Here is a 24269-nt window from a genome sequence, read left to right on the forward strand (position 1 = left end):
AAGCCTTTTCTTTTTTCATAGCCCACAATTCTTGCTCCGTTTTCTAAGGGCCTATAAGCACTCACACCTAGTCTGTATCATAAAATTTCACACACGATTATGTACTGACTCATCATCCTTTAATGGACTGAAATGTGTTCATCTCTCTTTTCCACTATAATTTATGCTGCCTAAAGGCAGTAACCATGCTAAAACATTTACTATGTCCCCCATCAGACCTAATTTAATGTTCACACAGAAAATTTCTGTTAAGAGAAGCTCTTGATTATTTTCTTAAGTAGAAATTTTCATTAACTGAGCTTAAGTTAAGCAGTGTTCACCTGAAACATGAACACAGAGAACATGGCAATAGTGAATCAAGTCAACCCTTACAGTAACAGCAAAAATGGCAAAAACCAAAAGGACAGGGAAAAGCACACAAGTAAGTGCTTCAAGGGCAGAAAAAGCCAACATGATCCTCTTTTCAGTGTTTATTTAGCACAGCACCCTGTGTAACTCAGTATATAAAAATGTGATAACAAAGAAGAGAAGCTGAAATCAACTATTAAGAAATATACAAAATTATTTTCTGTTAATTAGAGAGAATACAGAACTCCATCGGGAAAATCTTTGGGTAATACAGACAAAAGGAAACAGATTACAGGGTAAATTCCGTTGAAAAACACTTGTAATGATGCTGCACCAACTCTGTGAACCAGCCTTCCATCTATTTTTCACTTCTCTATTTACTTGACCAGTTGGAAAATAAATCTGTTAAAACTTCTATGGCACAGAAAAATGTGTTAAGTAGAGCTCTGAATAATTTTAAGTTTCTTCAGATGTTTCTTTCTGCACAAAGTCACCGCACCTACCTCTGCTCTGTTTTTGAAGTGGTAGGAAACATGTCTTCTTCTTCATCTGTCTCATCCACCTCAATCATCTAAGGGAAAAACAAAACAGGGAGTAGTTTTTATGGAAATGGAACACCTGAATAAGAATAAATCACTGAGGGGCGCCTGGGTGGCTCAGTCAGATGAGCGTCTGACTTCGGCTCAGGTCATGATCTCACAGTTCGTGGGTTCGAGCTCTGCATCAGGCTCTGTGCTGACAGCTCAGAGCCTGGAACCTGCTTCGGATTCTATGTCTTCCTCTCTCTCTGCCCCTCCCTGGCTTGGGCTTTGTCTCTCTCTCTTTAAAAAAATACATGTTTAGGGGCGCCTGGGTGGCTCAGTCGGTTGAGCATCCGACTTCAGCTCAGGTCACGATCTCGCGGTCCGTGAGTTCGAGCCCCGCGTCAGGCTCTGGGCTGATGGCTCAGAGCCTGGAGCCTGCTTCCGATTCTGTGTCTCCCTCTCTCTCTGCCCCTCCCCCGTTCATGCTCTGTCTCTCTCTGTCCCAAAAATAAATAAACGTTAAAAGAAAACAAAAAAAAATACATGTTTAAAAAAAAAAAGAGTAATTGAATCTCAAGAAAAATCTTTTTTTTTTTTAAATTTCATTTTTTATTTTTCTAAATTTACATCCAAATTAGTTAGTATATAGTGCAACAATGATTTCAGGAGTAGATTCCTTAATGCCCCTTACCCATTTAGGCCATCCCCCCTCCCACAACCCCTCCAGCAACCCTCAGTTTGTTCTCCATATTTAGGAGTCTCTTCTGTTTTGTCCCCCTCCCTGTTATTTTATACTATTTTTTGTTTCCCTTCTCTTATATTCATCTGTTTTGTCTCTTAAAGTCCTCATATGAATGAAGTCATATGATTTTTATCTTTCTCTGACTAATTTCACTTAGCATAATACCCTCCAGTTCCATCCACGTAGTTGTAAATGGCAAGATTTCATTCTTTTTGATTGCCAAATAATACTCCATTGTATGTATGTATGTATGTATGTATGTGTATGTGTGTATATATATATATACACACATACACACCACATCTCCTTTATCCATTTATCCATCGATGGACATCTGGGCTCTTTCCATACTTTGGCTACTGTTGATGGTGCTGCTATAAACATGGGGGTGCATGTGTCCCTTCCAAACAGCACACCTGTATCCCTTGGATAAATGCCTAGTAGTGCAATTGCTGGGTCATAGGGTAGTTCTATTTTTAGTTTTTTGAGGAACTTCCATACTGTTTTCCAGGGTGGGTGCACCAGCTTGCCTTCCCACCAACAATGCAAAAGGGATCCTCTTTTTCTGCAGCCTCGCCAACATCTGTTGTTGCCTGAGGTGTCAATGTTAGCCATTCTGACAGGTGTAAGGTGGTCAAAAATAAATGTTTAAAAAAAAAATTAAAAAAAAAAAAAAAGAATAATTGAATCACAAGAAAAATCTTTTTTAAATATACCAAAAAAGTCACAAAAAAAGGGGGGCAGAAACCCCATGAAGAGCAATTGTTAAAACTGAAGCTTAGCCTGACCTCCCTCCAATGTCTTCAATCATAAATGGTATTCTTTCTATATAATGTGTTTGAGCTCGCCTTTCTCCTGGACACCACGGCAGCCAGGGCACCTAAGGTGAATGACTCACATAGGGTCACGTGCAGACAGTGCCTGTGATTTTCTTGGGTTCTAGTGAGGAGACTATTTCCAGTTTAAAATTTGGTATAAGACCATGTGGAAAGTACTGTATATCTAGCTTTCTATGACACTCATCCCTGTTAAACACCATTTGGTAGTTTTAGGCCCCAGTAAAGATATTTGTGATTCTTGATACTAACATCCAAAATACTACTTCTTCCTCTACATTTAGTGTTACCTTGACATTTAATACACTTAGTTGCTATGTCGTCAACTAACTAATGAAGCCGAGGACAAAACAGTGAAAAGACAGCACCTGAGATCTCCCCCTCCAGGCTGACACTGAACTATTAATAAAAAATCATTAAATGCAGTTGTCTAAGAAGCTATGAATCCAGCCAATATTTCTGCATTGTCATAAAACTATCAGAAGATTGTCTTCTGTGCCTTGAAGGAATCAAATGTATTCAATACTCCTCTAATCTACCAATGTGTAACCACAGTTAAAAAGTGAAAAAAAAGTTAGTTTAGCACCACCTGTTCCTTTTGAACTCATGTTCCTGCCTTATATTAGAAAACTCTAGGAAAGAAGCTACCGTGTGGATGTGATTATAATTTTTTTAGATATGATGATCTTGAAGTGACAGCAGACAACAGTTGAATGTAAATAATAAAATGGAGCTCAGGACAAAAGCTAGCACTGGTACACTCACGTAGCAGTGACAACAGGAAGAAGGGGGGGAAAGATGAAGAGAGACAAAAGAACAAAATGAAAATCAGGACAGAAGTTTCCTGGAGAAGTGGGGTGATCAATTGTGTCACATACTCAAAAGATTAAAAGAAATTTGAGAAAATGCTGCTGGGGCAGGTATTATACAGACCATGGATTCTCATCTGGAGGGGATTTTTAACCCCCACTCCTATTCTGGAAACTTATGTCTGGAGACATTTTTGATTGACACAATTAGGGGGGCTTGCTACTGGCATCTAGAGGGTATAGGCCAAGATGTTGCTAAAAACCCTACAATGCACAGAACAGTCCCTCACAGTAAAACTCACCTGGTCCAAAACTTATCTGGTCAGTAGTGCTGCTACTGAGAAACCCTGACACAGAAGGAAGAACACTGGCTTAGGAGTGAGTGGGTTTTGAAAGTAAGGAAATAGGGGAGTCAAGCCCATACAAATTCTTGGAATCCAAAGGAGGTGCAGAGGGCCTATTTTTAAATCTGAACACAGAGGTCCTCAGATTCTGACCGCCTGGTTTGTCTTGAGTCTAGCTCCAAGCCATCAAGGCACAAGCCATAGTATTATGAGAGTATAAATAACAAAAGATAGCCAGATTTACTAAGACCTCTATATGCACTGAACTCCTATGTGCGATATTAATATTCCACGCACGGACCTTTCTGGCTCCACACTGTTATCCTTAAAAATATTCCTGGATACATACATTTATGGCTTTCTAATCACGAGATCCATTATTAAAAAAAAAAAAAATCCCAGAAGCCCTGACTTGATAATTCATAAAGTTCTCTCCAGCTTTAACACTCCACACTTATCCTTCTCTTGTTTACTTTGTTGATCAAAGAATTGACAATTCAGAATGCAGGATCATAAATTATTAAAAACCAATTATAAAAACTTTTTTCTTACCTCTGTATAATTCTTAGTAGCAACATTTCGGGAAGGCTGCTGTCTTGTAGATTTAAAGGCTATGATACAAAAGAAGAAACATCCATTATGTTACTCTTAAATTAACTTAGGAAAATTTGTCACACCTTTAGCTGAAGATTTTGTAAGCTCTATCTACAAATATCCATGATGACCAATTATAAAACCATTTCCTATTGTGTAAAATCTAAAGGGACATCAAATTATATGTTCAAATAAATCAATGCCTAGCTGCCAGTATCACGATTTCCTGGCTTATTCAAATATAGTAACAAGCAGTGTTCATAAACATACCTACACTAAAAACATTTTATAGAAAAATACATGAAAGCTAAAATCTGATCACCTAATGGATTTAACTCCAGGTACACTGAAGGTGACCCTTCTAATGCCTTCCTTCTCTTATAATTGGCAATACCTTTCCCTGGGGCTATATTAGGAGCCATGTGGTTCCAGTAAGGTCTTTCTTATTCTCCTCTACTTTGTTAGCCATATTCGGTACCTAAGGAACAGTCTAGAGGAAAATTCTAGAAAACAGTGTATCTTCTATGCTATTATAAAACTTCCCTTTAAATCCTTACATTTTAGCTTTATAAACTTAGTTAGAATCATGAAGTTTAGCTAACCCTTCATTTTTCCAAAGACCAAAACCATGATTTTCAGATTTTATAATAAGAAATACAGGGGCACCTGGGTGGCTCAGTCGGTTAAGCGTCTGACTTCGGCTCAGGTCATGATCTCACGGTTTGTGAGTTCGAGCCCCGCGTCGGGCTCTGTGCTAACAGCTCAGAGCCTGGAGCCTGCTTAGGATTCTGTGTCCAAGAAATATATTTTGGTCTTTGTCCCCATTTGTGGCAGAGCTCCTAAAACCCTAGGAATTTCCTAAGTAATGAGCGCCATAAAATTGTCTTTTGCTATGTTAATGAAGTGACATTAGGACCACACCCGACAGCTGAGGGCTGCTTACCTAGGGAACCAACTGGAAATCAAAGGTTGGAACTCAATCCCACCCCATGATTTCCAAGAAAGGAGCCTGGAGCCAGAGGTGCAACCAATCACCAATGGTCCATGATTTAATCAATCAGTGGTAAGGAGGCTGCTTTAAAAACCCAAAGGACGGATCTGGTGAGCTTAAAGGTAGTGAATCAGAAAGCTTCCACATGCCAGGGTGCCAGCCCCCGAACTCCCTGAGGATACAAGGACCTTCCCTTTCATATCTCTTTATCTGGCTGCTGATCTGTATCCTTTAATATCCTTTGTAATAAACCAGTAATTTAGTGAATAAATTAGTTTCCCGAGTTCTGTGAACCACCCTAGCAAATTAACTAAACCCAAAGAGGGAATTATGGGAAAGACTGATTGAGAGCCAGTCAGAAGCACAAGTTTAACCACGCAGACCTATGATTGGCATGTGAAATGGAAGCAGCCGTGTGGGACTCAGCCCTTAACCCATGGAATGCGATGCTACCTCTGGGTAGGCAGTGTCAGAATGGAACTGAATTGTAGGAAACCCAGCTGATGTCCAAGAATTGCTTGGTGGTGTGGGGAACTAACCCCTCTCCTCCAAAAAGCCCAGAATTGGGTGCGTAATATTTAAAACCCAGAAGAAACTTCAAAATGCCAATTAGAGGTTTATTTTCTCCCAAGCGTTACCAGTTTCCTAATACAAAATAATGTTTCCCCCCAAGACAACCCCCAAACTAAACAACAAGGGAAGAGGAGGAAAAAAAATATACGAGGCCTTGAAAAAGTCAAACACTCAAAGAATCCCACAAAGCTAAAAATTACCGTCGTCTGAAAACTCAGGAATCTTTCTACCTAGCCTAAATTTATGACCTGCTCATTTTTCCTATTCCAAGCTCTATTCCCAGTCTTGTGATGTCTATTTGAGAACAGAGATCAAGATCAGAAGCAAAGTTCTTATCTACTCTACTCTCAATTACTGGAGCCTCACATTCTAACTCTATTCAAAAGACCTTTAAATAAGGGCAAGTGAATAAAAAAAGCCAGCCGTCATGACTCTTAAAGCATATTTCTGCTCAATAATTATTCACTAATTGACTCCTCAAACTCTCAGATCCTTGAAAACAGGAGCCCTATCTTCTTATCCCCAACAAGTATCAGTGAGGTAAATTAAATCATCAGAAAAATGTGCACTGAGTTCTGTTAGGAAGCAATACAGTATGGTGGTTGTAGAGTTAAACTCGTTTGACTTACTAGCTGGGTAACTATAGCCAAGGCCCCCTGGCTTCCTTAAGTCTCAGTTTCCCCACCTATACAATAGTGTTAATAATTAATTCGTGCAGAAAACGGTTGAGAAGATAAAGAGAGGCAGTTCATGTAAATCGTTTGGGCAAGTGCCTAGATGTAGCAGGCATTCAAATAATGTGGCTAGCAGCAGTGGTAGTAGATGGAGTAGTGGTAGCCAGGATGGTAAATTAAATCCAAACACAGAGTCTTTAGAGGTACCACTCACTCAGTCTCCATCCTCTACAGAAAAACTTCAATGGAAAACTCTGGGCTGTCAACTCTTACTTGTAACTGCTGCTGGCTGTAAGTGTAATATCTACCTTTCCCAATACAATTCTGGTACAATAATAAATCTCTACACTCCATGGGGCTTGTTATAATAGAATTTTACCTTTATGTATCTCTTCATATCTCCATTTACAGTAGGGAACTGGAAGCTATAGTTTTAAAGATGCTTTTATCCTGAAGTTATAGTAGATACAGTTAGTACCCCATGGTTATTTTGTCAGAGACTTACCACCAAATCTAACCTAATGAAAATGTTTTACACATGTATGTTAACAAGTCCATTTCACTTTTCAAAAAAAGTCCCAATGTTGGAGACAGTTCAATTGTAAATCCATTAGACCAAATGGATTTACATAAAAGACAAATTTAGACTAACATTTATAAAACATCCATTTTCTTAAGTTTATTGTAAACATTGCCACTAATACTAATAGCAGCAATCATTCCCTTGGATTCTTACTAAATCCTGTGCGAAGTAATGTATATGTGTTAAGTTTTTTTGATACTTCGAACTTCTCTGTGGAGTCAATTTTATACTGTCAATTTTATAGCTAAGGGATCCGAAGCTTATAAAATAGAAACAGTCTACTCTTACTGGGGGCTTAATATGTATATATACTACACCAAATATTCCACATGTATTTTCTCATTAATCTGCAAAATAACCTAATGAGATCAATGCAATCATCACCCCATCTTACAGATGAGGACACTGAAGATGGAAAGCCTAATTAATGTGCTGAAAGACACATAGCTAGTAAATCAAGGAGTCAGAATTCAAACCAATAGTTCTGACTTTAGAACCAGGCTTTTAACCTTTATGCTATACAATCTCTAAGGGGTTTTTATTCAGTCGTTCTCCAGTATTTAATGGGCATCTGCTCTATGCCAGGCACTATGGATACGGTGATGAAAAAGAATGACTCAGTCCCTGTTCTGCCGGTGCTTGCGGGGCAAGGGCATGGAGGCAGCCAGTGAAGAGCTGGCCGACCATACCATGTCAGACTCCAAACCCCAGGTTCTTAACCTCACCATCTGCTGCAAAAGACACCACATTTAGATTTTCTCCTAAACATAAGTCAGGAAATCTTAAGTTTCACATTAATTTGTCTTTTATCTATAGCTGCTTTTTACAAATGACTATTATTACTTTAAAAAAAAAGAACATCGGTGAACATTTTAAGGCACTATAACTGGTCTCTTGTCTTTTCTATGCAAACAGAAGCTTTACTCCACATTATCAATGGGTAACAGCAGGACTCAGGAAAGAAGGTCTTTGGAAAGCCTCACAAGTGCAGTAGTTCTGAAAGGAGCTGATGGCAGAATGTGAAAAAATGCTCACAAAAAACCTTATGAGATAGAAAGTTTTAGATGCAAAGGAGGCAGTCACATGTAAGTTTTAAAGAAAGAAAACACGGATAAAACCTCTGCTACTTGTTTACTGGGGGCTAGGTTGTTGAGACAAACACTGCTGCTCAAAGCAACCCAAAATGCTCCATCAAACATTAAAAAAAAAAAAAAATTCTGAATGGTATTTAATTGCTGATCACATAAAGAAGTAACAGGCAAAAATGGAAAAAAAGCTCGAACTCAGAGAATCAAGCAGAATCCTTTTTCCTGGGGACCTGTTGATCTGGACAAATGTTCACACTGGTCTTGACAGCTCTGTATAGAGAAAGGAAGAGCTATCTACAATAGGTCAAGGCCTGCTCAAGACAAGGTGGGGTGGCTAATGCATTTCCTCCCTACCTTAAGCTGGGACCCCAACAGTTAAGAGGGAAGCAGATGTAAACAGGATTTTGCAAGTACATATCAGCTGGCTGAACCTCAAGTCATAAATTTAAACATAGTTTAATGTGGTCTAAGACTTGTGGTGCCCCCAGAGGCCTGGAGAAACAAATAGGAATCATGTCTGTAGGACCTTCCCTTCATCCCTGACCTCAAATTATTCCTGCTGAGATTTTTTTAGGGACAACAGATAACAAAACATGCAAGGAAACATGTCACCATACATGAGAAACAACAGACACAGGAATCAGAAACAGACAATAAAAAGAGGCCAAAGACATTCAGACACTAGGTTCTTAGACACAGAATACAAAACAAGTATCCTTACTATGTACACACACAAAATTACAGACAGGCTTAAAAATACCTGCAAGGAATTTTTAAAATCACACAGCATATTTCAAAAGAACTATGTGAATTTCTACCTCCACAAAAAAAACAAAAAACAAAAAACAAAACAACAATGAAAATTAAACATTTAAAGAACACTTTTTAGAATAGGTGGGTGTGGGGAGCCTGCCTGACTCTGTGGGCAGAACATGTGTCTCTTACCTTGGGGCTGTAAGTTCGAACCCCACAGTGGGTTAAGAGTTTACTTAAAAAAAAAAAGATGGGTCAATCGGAAGATCATACAGCACAGGAAGATAAAACAATGGAAGATACAAGAGAGATTAATAGTGACTTGGGGACAGAGTGATTCTTGTATTGATGTTAAGTGAAGACCCAGAAGGGAGGAGAAAAAGAAGAGCACCGGGGTAGCATTTGAAGGGAGAGGACTCATAGGAGTGATGAAAGACACCAATTCAGTTTCATAGAGCCCAATAAATGCTAAGCAGGATAAAAGAGAATCCCCTATCTAGATTCAATGTAGAGAAACTGCAGAACACCAAATACAGCTGGCTGGAGGAAAAACAGACTACCTGGGGGGAAAAAAAAAAGCAAGCTAACAAGCTAACATTTCCTAACAACAAAAGACTCATTTTTAAGTGATTAATTCTGCCCATTGGTGCCAAGGAAAGCTTCACGTAAAACAATTAAGCCAGGACAAAAAAAAAGGCAGTATGGGCTGAGGGACAGGTGGGTAATTTATAACATCTATGCCTCTGTGTCACATGCTAACCAATTTGTGGTGGCTTAACACGAAAGTGTACAGATTTTACTCACTTTGTTTTCCTATCTCTCTCTGCTTTTGTTTTTATAATGAACATTTTGTAAAGGCCTACTATGTGCCAGACTCTTTGCTTCTCATCTTCAGAATAACCCCACTATGTAGAGACTACTACGTAAACAAACATAGAAGTGTGACTGACTTGTTGAACTCAGCCTATATCCTTTCTATGCTGCTCATTTTGATTTTTCTCCTTCTCGGCTTTATCTCAGTCCTGCCAAGAATGCAAGAGCACCTTTTTGGATGCCATTTCCTAAATGGCATCAAAGACAGCATGCTTTTGGAGTAAAGGCAAAGATCTCAGCTAGCTCTACTCAAGTACTGAATAATCACTGAGGAAAAATATAGCAACCGAACTTTCGATAAGAAGGTTAAGAGTCATTTACTTGATCTAATGTTTGTATCCTTCCTCCAATGTCAGTTGCCATCCAATAATGTGGAAAACTTCCTCTGACAGTGTAATAATTCACTTCCTTCTGGGGCAGTTGACTCTATCTTCACATTAATTAGATAGGTTACTCTGTATAATGCAAAGACTGTTCTACTGAGAACTAGTAGGTAGGTATCTAATCTTACCTTGTTCTGGAAACCAGTGGTACAACTGACTTTTGAACAACTCAGGGGTTAGGGGCACTGACTCCTGCACAATCCAAAATCGCCACGTAACTTCTGACTCCCCCAAAACTTAACTACTAATGGCCTACTATTTATTGGAAGGCTTACTGACAACATAAACAGTTGATTAACACTTATTTTTCACATTGTATTATATACTGTATTCTTACAACAAAGTAAACTAGAGAAAAGATAATGTTATTAAGAATATCACGTGGAAGGGAAAATACATTTATAGTACTGAATTTATCGAAGAAAAAAAAAACCACACACACACATATAAGTGGACCTACACAGCTTAAACTGGTGTGGTTCAAAGGTCAAGTAGTGACTAACTGCTGGTTCTGGAGTCTAGAGTCTAGGGAATGTGGGATTAATCCAAGTTCTAAAATTTCCCAGTTGTGAGACTGTGGGTAAGTTGCCTATCTTTTCAAAGCCTCAGTTCCCTTTTCTATAAAAGAGAGATAATGTCAGTATCTAACCAGAGAGCTGTTGAGAAGCATGCAGTAACTCTCTCATAAATATCAGCTATTTTGAGAATTATTGTTAGTGGTTTTATCAACCTAGTACAAATTGCTTAGCTGAGCTCCCCCACCTGTAAGATGAGGGAGTAGGTGAAGTATTCTTAAGTCTTCTGGGTCCATTTTATCAGATAATAAACTTAAATCTGTAAGCTTCTAGCCTTTCCAATCTATCCTTATTGGAGCTCATGGATGAACTTCATGGAAGTCCCAGAATCCTTTGAAAATGAGTGCACCTGCACTTGAGCACCTACTTAAGGAGAAGAGACACAGCTCTCATCAGATTCTTAAGAATCCATAACTCAAAAATATTTAACACCACTGCCTTTGGGACTATACAAATCAAACGTATTCTATCTTTCACAGGACAGAGTTGAATTTATATAAAGACCTAAATTCTTCCCAGGTTAGATATCTCAAGTTCCTTCTACCATTTCTCCTATTACATGGTTTTTCTTCTGAATGATCATATGTAGTTGATATCCCTCTTGAAACACGGTTCCAAAAGTAAGTACAGAGGGAGAACATCCTTGCTGCAAAGAGGCACTACTCCTATTAACATTGTTAAAATACTGTTAAACATGGACAGTTAGGAGGACCTGCACATTCTTACTGACCTTAGTTTTTTTTACTTAAGTATGTGGTTAAACTCACATACCTCTCACAACTCTTTATACAGCCGTCCTTTTGAACATATATGCAGTTTACATTTACATTTGATAAATTTCATCGTGTAAGATTTAGTCCAACTCTCCAATCTGTCTAAAATTAATCCTAGCTATGAATGAGACAATAATTAACCTCAATAATAGATAATGTAAATAAAATGCATATGGCTACATATGCATTTTATGAATGCTAGGTAAACAAAAATATATAACCACATGTTTTAACAATGTTACTTTTAGGAGCCCCTGGGTGACTCAGTCCGTTAATTTTGGCTCAGGTCATGATCTCACGGTTCATGGGTTTGAGCCCCATGTCAGGCTCTGAGCTGCCAGCATGCGGTCTGCTAGGGATTCTCTCTCTCCTTCTCTCTGCCCCTCTCCTACTTGCGGGTTCTCTCTCTCTCTCTCTCTCTCTCTCTCTCTAAATAAATAAACATTAAGAAAAAACCCCAAACAATGTTACTTTTTTAAACAAACAACTTAGAGTGATCTCAAAATTTAAAAACAGCTTATTATATTTTTATACTATTATTAAAAATAGGTCCCCTTAGGTTGAGGTCAAATTTTAGACTATAACACATACACAAAATTAGCTTAAAGAATCCTAACCATAATTTCTCTTAAATACAGATTACATGACTTCCCTGTGCTAACAGTAGAGTCAGACCAAAGCAGCATAAGAAAGTAAACAATATATTAAGCAGCAGCTCTTTCTCTTTTGATCATTGCTGATACACTGACCAACTGACTCACTTTTCTAGGTCTTCATGATCCCTCTATAAACAGGAAATAAATTTGTCAAAAGTAAGGGATTATAAAAAATAATTTTTAAGGCTCACCCTTTTCAACAGCTCTGATGAATGGCAAAGACCTTTAAAAGAATAATTTATCCTGTAATCCTAATAATCCTTTTGACTCCCCCCAATGATGGCAACACAGACCGATGAGGTTTACTAATGGCAGATTCCTAGGTCTTCCTATGTTGACATTTATAAATAACTGCTAGATGATCATCTGAAGTCCATACTCACCATCTATAATAGACATATTTCTAGATGTTGACACAGCAGCCTTTGAACTTCTGCTTCGAGTAGAAGTATCCAGACTACTGCCTCCTGTTAGAATAGTGAGCAGTCAGTATACAATACCGTCAATAGCCACGTTTTTTAAAAAACAATGCCAAAATGAAATGTAAATAGTTATGTCAAAACATAGTTTATGCATAAAAAGTCAAAGACATATATAGCAAGAAACACCTAGGCTAATCAATTTTCAAAGACTATATACTTCTATCACATTTGGTTTATACTGTTCCAATCAAAATTTAAGGAAATACTTTGTAAATTTAAGGATAATGAAAATAAATTATCATTAGAGGATGAGGATTTCTCTTCCTGGAAATTTTTAACTAAAATATTTTACCAGATTAAAATTCCTACAGATAAATATTTAATGAAAACAATTCAAAAATATTCCTAGAAATGATTTATATAATGCACCAGAAAGCCAGTGGATGGCCAATTTTCCATTATTTGAATTATTTAAGGGAAACAGTGACACATTACTACACTGATGGCAATTAATGTCAATGACTGCTTTAAGAGATCAAGTTGTTTTGGGCGCCTGGGTGGCTTAGTTGTTTAAGCGTCTGACTTTGGCTCAGGTCATGATCTCACAGTTTGTGAGTTCAAGCGCCACATCGGGCTCTGTGCTGACAGCCTGGAACCTGCTCCAGATTCTGTGTCTCCTCTCTCTTCCCGTCCCCGGCTCACGCTCTGTCTCTCTCTCTCAAAAATAAACATTAAAAAAAAATTTTTTTTAATTAAAAAAAAAAAATCAAATTGTTTTAGGGTAGTTTTCTTTCTGCACACACTTTATGAAGCTACTTTATAAAAATGCAGGCATTTGTATCTTACAATAGTAACAGAAATAATAATCTTTATGACCTGGAGTTTGTTTCTGCTGCCAATGGTCATTAGGTAGCCATTTTCCTTAGCAGCTCGTATTTGCCCATTACCTGATACATGTGAGAGTAAATAGGATATTAAATGTATCCAAAAGGTACTGTGTGAGAAACATAGTGAAGTTCTTAAAAAAAAAGTGAAGAGAAATTAAAACCTATGTGCACATGGCCATTAATATTTATGTAAAACACACATATCAGAACTACATAAAAGATGGACTTTATGTATTACAAAAGCAAAGTTTTAAAGGACTGCATCACTTAAATTCTGATGATAGGAATACAATCTTCTGTTTCCCATTTAACTGCCAAGTCTGAATATGTGTGAAAGACAGTACTCGGGGCTAACCTCTTCCTCTCTGAGACCCTCCTCTCGAGGCTGAACTCTGCCCTCTTCCCCGTCGGCCTCTTCCTCGGCCTCTTCCTTTGTTGGCTGCTGCTGTGATGTCATCATCAGAGTCATCAGCCATCTGTTCTGCCAGATCTATACTCATAAGGTCCTCAGCACTAAAGGCAGAAGCAGAGTCCTCGGACTGAGATCTGAGGGCTCTGGCCCTAGTCATAGCCTGAGAGGGAGAGAAGGGAAAGTACACATTAACAGACAATGCAGCATCCCAAGTCATTAGTCTGGTCATTGAGATAACATTTAATATTGTCAAACTGCCCACACCATTCTGTTTCACTAATCATGCTATAAAAATGTCAATCAGGAGAAGAATAAAAAGCTCAAGACCGAGAAGATGCAAATTTTAACTTGGGAAGAAACTGTCTAAAAAGACAAGTGTGAGGTTTAGTGAAATATTTTAACTCTGAAATGAACAGATTTTCTGATTAAAAATAGGGTAAAATAAAAGCAATGCTGTCCTGAGCTCTTCCCTTAAACCAATCAAAAGGTAACAAGGAGAACAGAAACAAGACACAATACACTTTCAATGAAATAAGAAATAGCTCCAACTTCAAAACACAAACTCTCTGAAGAGTTATCAGATATAACAAAGATCTGACCTGTTTGAGGAACAAGGCTGAGAAGAGTGTCAGGGAACATAGAGCTCTCTAAAATGGATCTATAGGTCTCAAGGGACCATGACTGTAGTCTCTCTTGCTTGGAATAGAAAATCCTCAGTCTAAGAACAGGTGGCTAGAACATTTCTAAGTGCTCTATGATACCATAAAGTAAGCGGAGAGGGGTCTAAATGAGGAGATGAGAACAAAGCAGGCAGGGCAGAAGTAGGAGTAAAGTGGGCTGTGGGAGATCATCCACCTTCAGGATGATGGTGGACGACCCTAGCTTAAGGGAGATAACAGCTAATTCACTACACGAAAGGACTTGACACTGAATTACTATGTAAAAAACAAAACAAAACAAAACAAAAAAACCTTCAGGGAACACAACAAAAAATATAAAGAAAAAATAACAGAAAAAGATTTCAACTCATTTTTCTTGTCATAGATGAAGTATGGCGAATCCTCATTATTCCCGGATTCTATATTTGCAACCCCCAGAACGATCCTCCTGACACTTCTGCAGTCATCTGTGGACCTGCGCAGAGTGGCAAAAATGCTGAGTCTCCTGACGCACATGTTCCCCGATGAAGATGAACAACGGGACACCCTGCCTGCTTGTTTCTGCTCGCACACTTTAAACAGGTGTCCTTTTGGTGGCATATTTAGTGCCACGTTTTTCCACACTTTTGTGCTTTTGGTTGGTGATTCGTTGTACTGCTCAAGTGCTGTCTAGTGCTCCCAAGTGCAAGCAGGCTGCGGCGTGCCTTACAGATGACATACATGTCGTTAGATAAGCTGCATTCAGGTATGAGTTACGGGGCCGCTGGTTCTAAGTTCAATGTTAGTGAATTACAATATATATATTAATTAAGATGTCTTTAAACAGAAACACAGATAAAAAGGTTATGTACTGATCAGCTGACAAAAATGGAACCAGTAGTTGGCAGGAACCTAATCCTGTATTTTCTCCTAGCAGCAGTATGGTTCAGTATTTGCTAATTTAGTATTTGTGGTGACACAGAACATAGAACTTGTACTTTTTTTTAAAGTAGACTTAAAAGGAAAAAGGAGATCTAAATTACATCATTAATAAGACAGGTCTAATTGATACATGTTGAACTCTATACTCTGAAAATAAGTAATATACTTCTTCGCAAGACCTCCTGAAACGTTTAGCTAATATATCATAGGGTGTTAAGAAAAATATCAGTTAAGTTCTAAATAATTAACAGTATTATTATATTGCCTAATCACCATGAATACAATTAGGAGTTACTTACAATAAAGCAAAAACACTTGCCTCAAAACCTCAAAACTAAAATTGTAGAAATCTAGAAAATAATAAAAATACTATGTACAAAACATATGAAACAAATAAAGCCGTGTTTGCAAAGAAAGCCTACAACCTATTAAAAAAGAATAAATGCAAATAAGGAGATCTGGCATCCAAAAAGTTTAGACAAATAAAACCCATCCACAGGAAACTATTAGAAATCAATAATGAGGGGTGGCCTGGGTGACTCAGTTGGTTGAGTGCCCCATTTCAGCTCAGGTCATGATCTCAGGGCTAGTGAGTTCAAGCCCCATGTCAGGCTCTGTCCTGACAGCTCAGAGCCTGCTTTGGATTCTGTGTCTCCCTCTCTCTCTACCCTACCCCTCCACTTGTGCTCTGTCTCTTTCTGTCCCTCTCTCTCAAAATAAATGATCGTTAAAAAAATTTGCGGGGGGAGGCGCCTGGGTAGCTCAGCCAATTGGGTGTCCGTCTGACTTAGGCTCAGGTCAGGTTCTCACAGTTTGTGGTTTGAGCCCTGCCTCGGGCTCTGTGCTGACAGCTCAGAGCCTGGAGCCTGCTTCTTATTCTGTGTCTCCCTCTCTCTGGCCCTCCCCCGCTCAAGCTCTGTCTCAATCTCTCAAAAATAAATAAACATTAAAAAATTAAAAAAAATTTTTTTTAAATTTGTTTGTATAAAAAAAAAACCAATGATGGTACAATCATAAACAAACACATTTTAAGCAAAAATCATTCAAATTAGCAAATTTAAAAACTGGTCCTCTGGGGCAAAACCATATTGATAAAAATCACTAACTTAACAAGAAGGAAGACAAATATACACCATTAGAAATGAAAGTGGAGGGAAAAAAGATCGACAGAAAATTCAAGAATCCTGACAAATACTCTTCAATCCTAAGTAACTGGAAAAATAAATGACCTAAATGGATCCAAGAACAGGTACACAGTCTCAACAGACTAATATCAAAGAAAAATCTGAGAAAACTATTAAAGGAACAACACCTCTGAAAAGGACCACAGCCAGAAAGTTTCACAGGTAAAGTCTATCAAATCTTCAAAGAACAGACCGTTCCACTGCTATTCCCATAGTACCAGAGCATAAAGAAAGCTTCCAATTTATTTTTGTAAAGCAGCATAACATTGGTACTGAAAAAGTGACAAAGGACTGCATGCACAAAAGAAAATTACAGGATCTGACTTATGAATATTAAAGTGAACAAAGAGAATCCAGGAACATACGGAAAAACCATATCAGGTATACCCATTATCAGGGGGCTCACAAAGTGATAACAAGGATGGGGCAATAATAGGATATGTTTTAATATAATTTATCAAATCAATAAATAGAACAAAGGAGGAAAAGTCCCACATGTTTATCTATACATGGGTCAAAAAAGCACTTAAATCATCACCCATTCTGGATTTGAACAAACCCCAAAACCCTTCTTTTGCATGACAAATACCCTAAATATGCTATCCCCTCACCACACAAAGAGTGTGTGCACACTTTCATGTGAGAGAGACCAACGCCCTTGGCACAAAAACAAAACCAAAATTTTGGGGCCAAGAACATGACCAGGTGTCTCATATAAATAATTTATAAACCCAAAACCACTCAGAGTCACTGGTAACAAAAGCAGTACGGATTAAAAACAACAGCAAGAGACAATTTCTCACCCTTCAGATTTGTGAAGATCAAAAGGTGTAGTGGGGCACCTGGGTGCTCAGTAAGTTAAATGACGGACTTTGGCTCAGGTCATGATCTCATGGTTCATGAGTTCGAGCCCCCGTGTGGGGCCCTGTGCTGACAGCTCAGAGCCTGGAACCTGCTTCAGATTCTGTGTCTCCCTCTCTCTCTGACCCTCCCCTGCTCACACACTCTCTCTCTCTCAAAAATATTTTTAAAAAAATTAAAAAAAACAAAAACCAAAAGATGAAGTAATACATCATGATGACAAAGATGTGGGGAAATAAACACTCCCAAATACTGGTCAGAATGTAAACTGGGGTGACATCTCTGTAGTGATGGAGAGGTATCCAGCAAAAATCTAAAATGCATATGCCCTTTTATGATTATTCCTTGGAACAAATTACCCACCATCCATTTCCAAATTTTGTACTTTGCCTTTGTCTAAATACTAGACCTTCATTTTATCATCTCAAACATTACATTAAAATAGTTTAACTCTACTTTTCTGTGCAACAGACTTTGGAGTTTACGAATATATTTGAAGTACATTACTTCTAAGAATTAGTTGGGGAATTCTAATTTACCTCATGAGTGTAGGCCCAGAACCATTGTTAAGTGCAGATCCACTGGTAGGACAATGTTTTCAGGTGCTTTTTTGATGAGATTCGAAAACATCCTATCCTGGTATTACACCTTTTAAAAAAAAAAATTGTGGCAAAATATACAAAAGTAACTCCCCATTCCCTACCCCATCCCCTAGTTATCACTATTCTACTTTCTGTCTGTATGAATTTGACTACTCTAGGTATCTCACGTAAGTGGAATTATACAAGCAATCATCCTTTTACGTCTTACTTCACTCAAGATATTTTTGAGTTTCGTCCATGTTGTAGTATCAGAACTTCACTCCTTTTTAAAAAAATTTTATTTTTATTTACTCTGAGAGAGAGCGAGAGAGACAGACAGAGAGAGAGAATTCCAAGTAGGCCCTGCACTGTCTGTGCAGAGACATGGGACTTGAACTCATGAACAATGAGACCATGACCTGAGCTGAAATTAAGAGTTGGACGCTTAACCAACTGACCCATCCAGGTGCCCCACAATTTCACTCCTTTTAAGGTTAAATGAATAGTCTGCTGCACATACATACCACATTTTATCTGTCCATCAACTGTTACTACCTTTTGATTATTGTGAATAATGCTATGAGCATGGGTGTACAAATACCTGAGTCCTTGCTTTCAGTTCTTTGGAGTAAATACCTAGAAATGCAACTGCTAGATCACATTATTCTATTTTAAATTTTTTGAGGAATTATCCTACTATTCTCCACAGAAGTTTTATATTCCCACCAGCAATGCACAGGGTTGCAATTTTTCCATATTCTTTGCAACACTATTTTCTATTTCTGTTTTTTTTTTTAACGGTCATCTTAATAGATGTGAAGTGAGATCTCTTTGTGGTTTTGACTTACATTTCCCTAATGATTAGTGATGTTGAGCAACGTTTCTTGTGCTTATTGGTCACCCGTTTATCTTCTTTGGAGAAATGTCTAAGTCCTTCATCCACTTTTTAAGTTGCGTTTTGTTGTTGTGACCAAGTTTTAGGAGTTCTTTACATGTTATGGATATTAATCATTTACCAAACACATGACGTGCAGATAACTTCTCTCATCGTATGGGGCGCCTCTTCACTTTGTTGACAGTGCTTGGCACTATAGTTTAGAAGGGGATCAACTCTGCCTCCGATTCAGGTAAAGCACAGGAAACTAGAGGCTGGGAAAACTATGGACTACATGTTGGACTAAGAATAGATTTTACATTTTTAAAGGATTGTTTAAAAAAAAAAAACAGCCACCACCTACACAGAGAAGAATATGTGGCAAAGAGCATAGATGGCCTGCAAAGCCTCAAATATCCACTGTTTGGCCTTTTATTTAAATGTGAACTTATATTTAAAGAAAATACTTGAGAGCTTTCCAATGCGCACAAGAGCCTTTAAAGCCTCTTGGAAGGACTAATGCTTTTGTCTGTTTGTTTAAATAATTTAAGCTAACCCCCACGGCTGGAGGTTATAGCTTGGGAAAGTCTCAAACTCCATTACAAAGCCTAAGCAGTATGCTGAATGAAGACCATTTGTAACATCCTATGGCAATGCTAACAAATTACTTAGGAAACCCCGATTACCTGCTAATGTCTTAAAATATAGCTGAAAAATCAAAACTTAAAAGCACTTTCTTCTGAAAAATTCCCAAATGCAACCTGTCATGTCCATTATTACCTTCCTTGTATAAAATATTCACTCTTATTCTTTAAAAGGTTAATGAAAAACTGAATTTAGTGGCTCCAAACACAAAGGACGTGCCCAGAAACACTTCCGTAACCTGTTAAATTGAAACGGTTAGTTAAGTTTACACGATCCAAGAATCAGGAGTCATTTCTTTCCTGTAGCATTCACTCTTGCTATTTAGCAAACTCTTTTCTACTTGAACGGAACTCTGTAGGTGAATACAAGCATAAATGTGGTAAGGGATCCCTAATCTATAGCCTCCTCTTCTTAGCTCCCCAAAACCATCTTGTAAACGGTAAAGCAGTTATACCTGTGCTTTTTAGGAACAGTGATTTTCATGTGCTGCACATCAAAAACTTTGAGAAATTTTATATTTTTAGCCATTCACTTGCCATGAGTTGTATTAATGTCATGATGATACAGAGTTGTGATAGGATGTGGTATGGTGGAAAAGTCTAGACTTGAAGGTAAAATTTCACCCCACCAGGTAACCTTTACTGTGGTCTCAGTCTCATTTGTGAAATGGAAACTGAAATAGTGTGATACACCTAGAGAAAACTCAATCAATAAAAATTTCATAAATACCATTTGCCCTTTCTCCTTGAAAGCAGCAAAGAATAAAACAAAGTAGGCAATGTGTTCTGTTTTTTCCTACATTCATGTAGAAGTGACTCTGACATCGGGAGTGTTGAATGTGAAATTTAGTGGATGGTGGTAGCTTTTAGTTCTCTGATCAATTACTGTAGGCTATTAATGAAAGGCAGGAGGTAGGAAAAGCCTGTAGTCAGTATTGGCCCTACTGCTAGTAACATTAGTTTATGTTGTAAAATCTCCTGTATTACACGATGGAGATGGTGCTAACTTTTACAACACGAAGAAGCCAGTGAAACTCACAAAACTAGGCATTTAGAAGATTATCTTTGCATATCTAAAGAAAGTTTACTAAGTGAGTTATTACACTTCACATTACTACATATTCTAATGAACTGGGATATAATTTGGGGGGGGGCAACTCCCCCTACCATAAGCTCAGGTCATCAAACTTTTATAGGAAGACAGAAAGAAAAAAACCACAATAACACCAAAAATGTTACTTTCCTACTCCTTAATATTCCACATAAGGTGCATTACTGGATCAGCTTAAAATGTAAAGTAGCCAGTATGGTATGACAGATATTGAAGTAAATCAGATGTAGACTTAGAAACTGCATTTAAAAAAGAAAAAATTCTATCTAACGGCCTTTAGAGATGGTACTGAAGAATTATCTGATAACTAATCTTTCCTATGTCAGGATCTAAAATTGCTTCACATTAAAGGCTGTGTCGTATTACCTAGTAGTCATCACTAGATCAACCACTAAACGGACTCCTTTTCAGAGGACAAAAAAAGGAAATTCAGAGTCCCCATCTCCTTAGGCAGGGTTCTTTTCCTTTTTAGTATCCCAGGTATTGACTTTTACCTAAGGAGTGTGCTTAAAACAAGGCAAAAAATATTTAAAGGTGGTGGTGATGGGGGTGGGGGTGGGGGGTTTCCATTAATTCCTTTTTGCTTGTACCTGAGAAAACAGTGGAGTTTGTAAAAGTTAATATGAGGGATGTGTCAAGTGCTTCCGCACCTTCCATCTCACCACCTGTCAGGGGCAGTTCTGATTAGGAAAATGACAATGGACTAGCAGGATAGTTGTATTAATTCAGTGAGGATGACACTTCCGGTCATGATAATGTTTAACAATTTTCTTTCTACATACATCTGCCTCACCTACTAAAGTGAATCTCTGGTGGACACGAACCACATGCTTTCCACATCTGTACTGCTAACGCCAATAGGACGGCAAGGTTGTAACAGATACGGATGAAAGCAATCAAGACAAAGTCCCAATAGTAAATCAATTATAAGATAACCTTTAAATACTACATAGCAACCATAAAACACGAGGGACAAATGGGAAAATAGAAAAACATGTTTCAATAGTGAATTCACCAAGTACCACATAGAGGCCCAAAGTTTAAGTAAATGGTCGTTAACCAGAAGTTCCTAAACTGCAGATTGAGAAAGACAGCATTGATGGTGATCAAGCCCATTTCAACATTTTAGAAAGCCCAGAGGACACTGTGTATTTACCTATGGTAATACTGCTAGCAAGACCCTATGTTTCTTCCTTTTTACCCAAAATAATACCAGCTCGGTAGGGTTAGATTTCATCTTACACTGGTTAAGATGTTCTGATCACAATTATGTATTATTTTGATTAATAAGGGCTCTTGTTGCATATGTCCCCTGCCCCCACACAATTAAATCAGTTTTAGAGGAGAGCAAAAGGGAAAAAAGGGAATGTCAGCAAGCAGAATACTGGTAGGGTGAGCTGGTGTAAATCAAAGGCAGCTATCCTCGGCCAATCCCTGCTCAGTCCATCAATCAAACCTCGGTCCTGTGGACTGATTCCTCTATAAACAAACCTACTAGTCATTCTAACTTAAATTGACATATAAGCACAAGAATTTACAGCAGGAATTACCTCTCGAACTTCATCATCTTCTTCATTAGTGTTTTTTTGCCTGCTTTCTCTGAAACGGCGTACCTGTATTAAAACAGAGTAAATCATAAACATGTTGCTTATTCCTATCATGTAAATATAAATGTGCTACAATTAAGAAATGCTTTCTAGGGGTGACTGGGTGGCTCAGTCAGTTAAGTGGCTGACTTCAGCTGAAAGTCATGATCTTGCAGTCTGTGAGTTCGAGCCCCATATCGGGCTCTGTGCTGACAGCTCAGAGTCTGGAGCCTGCTTCAGATTCTGTGTCTCCCTCTCTCTGCCCCTCCCCTGCTTGCTCTGTCTCTCTGTCAAAAATAATAAACATTAAAAAAAAAAAAAAAAAAAAGAAATGCTTTCTATTACAACAAAAAACTTGGAAATATAAGTACAGTTTTGTCTCACAAAACACTGATTAAAAAATCGTATTTTTCTAGTGACTTACATTAAAATTTCAGAATTGTACTATATAGGCCCTAAGCAAAACTGTATTACCTCCTGTCGAAATGTTCCAGATCACTGAAAAAGTCTATCAAACTGCAGAAGAAAAAATAATTTAACACCTATGGGTGCTATACTTCAGTAAAATAGTTAAAAACAAAAATCTCTTCTTTCAGAGGCTTGAAGTATTTATTATATGGCTCAAATCATTCTTAGGCACTTGGGTGTAAGAGATTCAGGAGGCTCTCTGAAATGGTAATGCGAAGTGGGTGGGCCTCTAAAGATCACTTTACTACTGAATGTTTACCATTGGCTGATAATGGTCCCGGAACCAAGAGGGATACTACAGATTTTTTTTTAATTGTTGCTCAACAAGGCTCTTATAGTACAGTTACATAATTAGAGAAAAGCTCTATTTGTTTAATAATTTGTTTGGCATCTATTTACTGAGCACCCACTATGTGTCCAGCACTATAGGAACTGAGAATACACTGAAAACAGCTACAAACTCTGTCCCCCAGGAGTACAATTGTGTGTGCGCGCAAGTGTGTGTGTGCGCACGTGTGTGTAGCCAATAAATGAAAACAAAATAAGAAGTTCTATTGCATTTTAGAAGGTGGATTGGATTGAGTTAATTTACAACTAGACAGAAAACTCTAGGCTCTTCTCTGGGGAGTCTTTAGCTGGGGCCGTTTATTTACTGATGGTTTTCAATCTGCACAACCAGGTTTGAAGCGTGGCTTGACTATGTGACCAGAGGGGTATAAAAGATCTCCTGGGACCTTTTGCACAGATGTTGGTGTTCAATCCAGGGACTACTGTGTGGATACGACGACATGGGGAGCTTATATATGCCTGGGGTCTCCCAAGTCCCTAATGTCTGCCCATACTTTTTCTTGATGCACTAGATCCTTTGCGTTTAAAGAAAAACCTTAGGGGTGCCTGGGTGGCTCAGTGGGGTAAGCGTTTGACTCTTGATCTCAGCTCAGGTCATGATCTCACAGTTCGTGGGTTTGAGCCCCTTGTGGGGCTCTGCGCTGACAGCACTGACCCTGCTTGGGATTCTGTCCCTCTCTCTCTGCCCTTCCCCCACTCTCTCTCTCTCAAAATAAACAAACAAACAAACAAACAAAAACAAACAACAAACCTTAGATGAAGAATGCTCAGTGAAGTCTGGAGTTCTTCAAATATCTGAATCTGTGAAATCCTGGCAAAAGACAGTAAGTATGCAGAGAAAAATAAAGCAGGAAGAGGATGAGCAATGCTGAGAGGTCACATCTGAATAGGATGACCATGGAAGGCCTGAGAAGGTAATTTATGAACAAAGATTGTAGAAGGAAATGAATCTTGCAAATGATTAGGGAAGAACACTCTAATCAAAGCAAACAATGTGTTTTGTAAAGGCACTGGGGGCAGAAGTACGCATGGTGTGTGTAATAAATAGCAAGGAGGTTGCTGTGGCTCAAGCAGACTGGATGGGAAAAACCTAAGGGAAAGCCAGACTGAAAAGGGCCTCGTGAAAAACTACAGGGGCTTTTTCTTCACGCGGGAGTGACTGGATCTGAAATATGTTAGGATCACTGACAGG

General features: G+C 38.3%; 1 protein-coding gene across 7 annotated transcripts in view; it reads right to left on the bottom strand.

The window, feature by feature from the left end:
* The window catches only part of MRE11 (MRE11 homolog, double strand break repair nuclease), a 78975-nt gene that overhangs the window by 13941 nt on the left and 40765 nt on the right, over positions 1 to 24269 (bottom strand). For all 7 annotated transcript variants that reach the window (XM_049653857.1, XM_049653835.1, XM_049653843.1 and 4 more), the window contains 5 exons: positions 22226 to 22288; positions 13784 to 14000; positions 12503 to 12586; positions 4156 to 4214; positions 852 to 919 (listed from right to left, as the gene is read on the bottom strand). In XM_049653857.1, the coding sequence (XP_049509814.1) occupies positions 852 to 919; positions 4156 to 4214; positions 12503 to 12586; positions 13784 to 14000; positions 22226 to 22288 (491 nt within the window). The remainder of the gene's footprint in view (positions 1 to 851; positions 920 to 4155; positions 4215 to 12502; positions 12587 to 13783; positions 14001 to 22225; positions 22289 to 24269) is intronic.

Source organism: Panthera uncia, chromosome D1 (genome assembly GCF_023721935.1).
Source record: "Panthera uncia isolate 11264 chromosome D1, Puncia_PCG_1.0, whole genome shotgun sequence".
Taxonomy (NCBI): domain Eukaryota; kingdom Metazoa; phylum Chordata; class Mammalia; order Carnivora; family Felidae; genus Panthera; species Panthera uncia.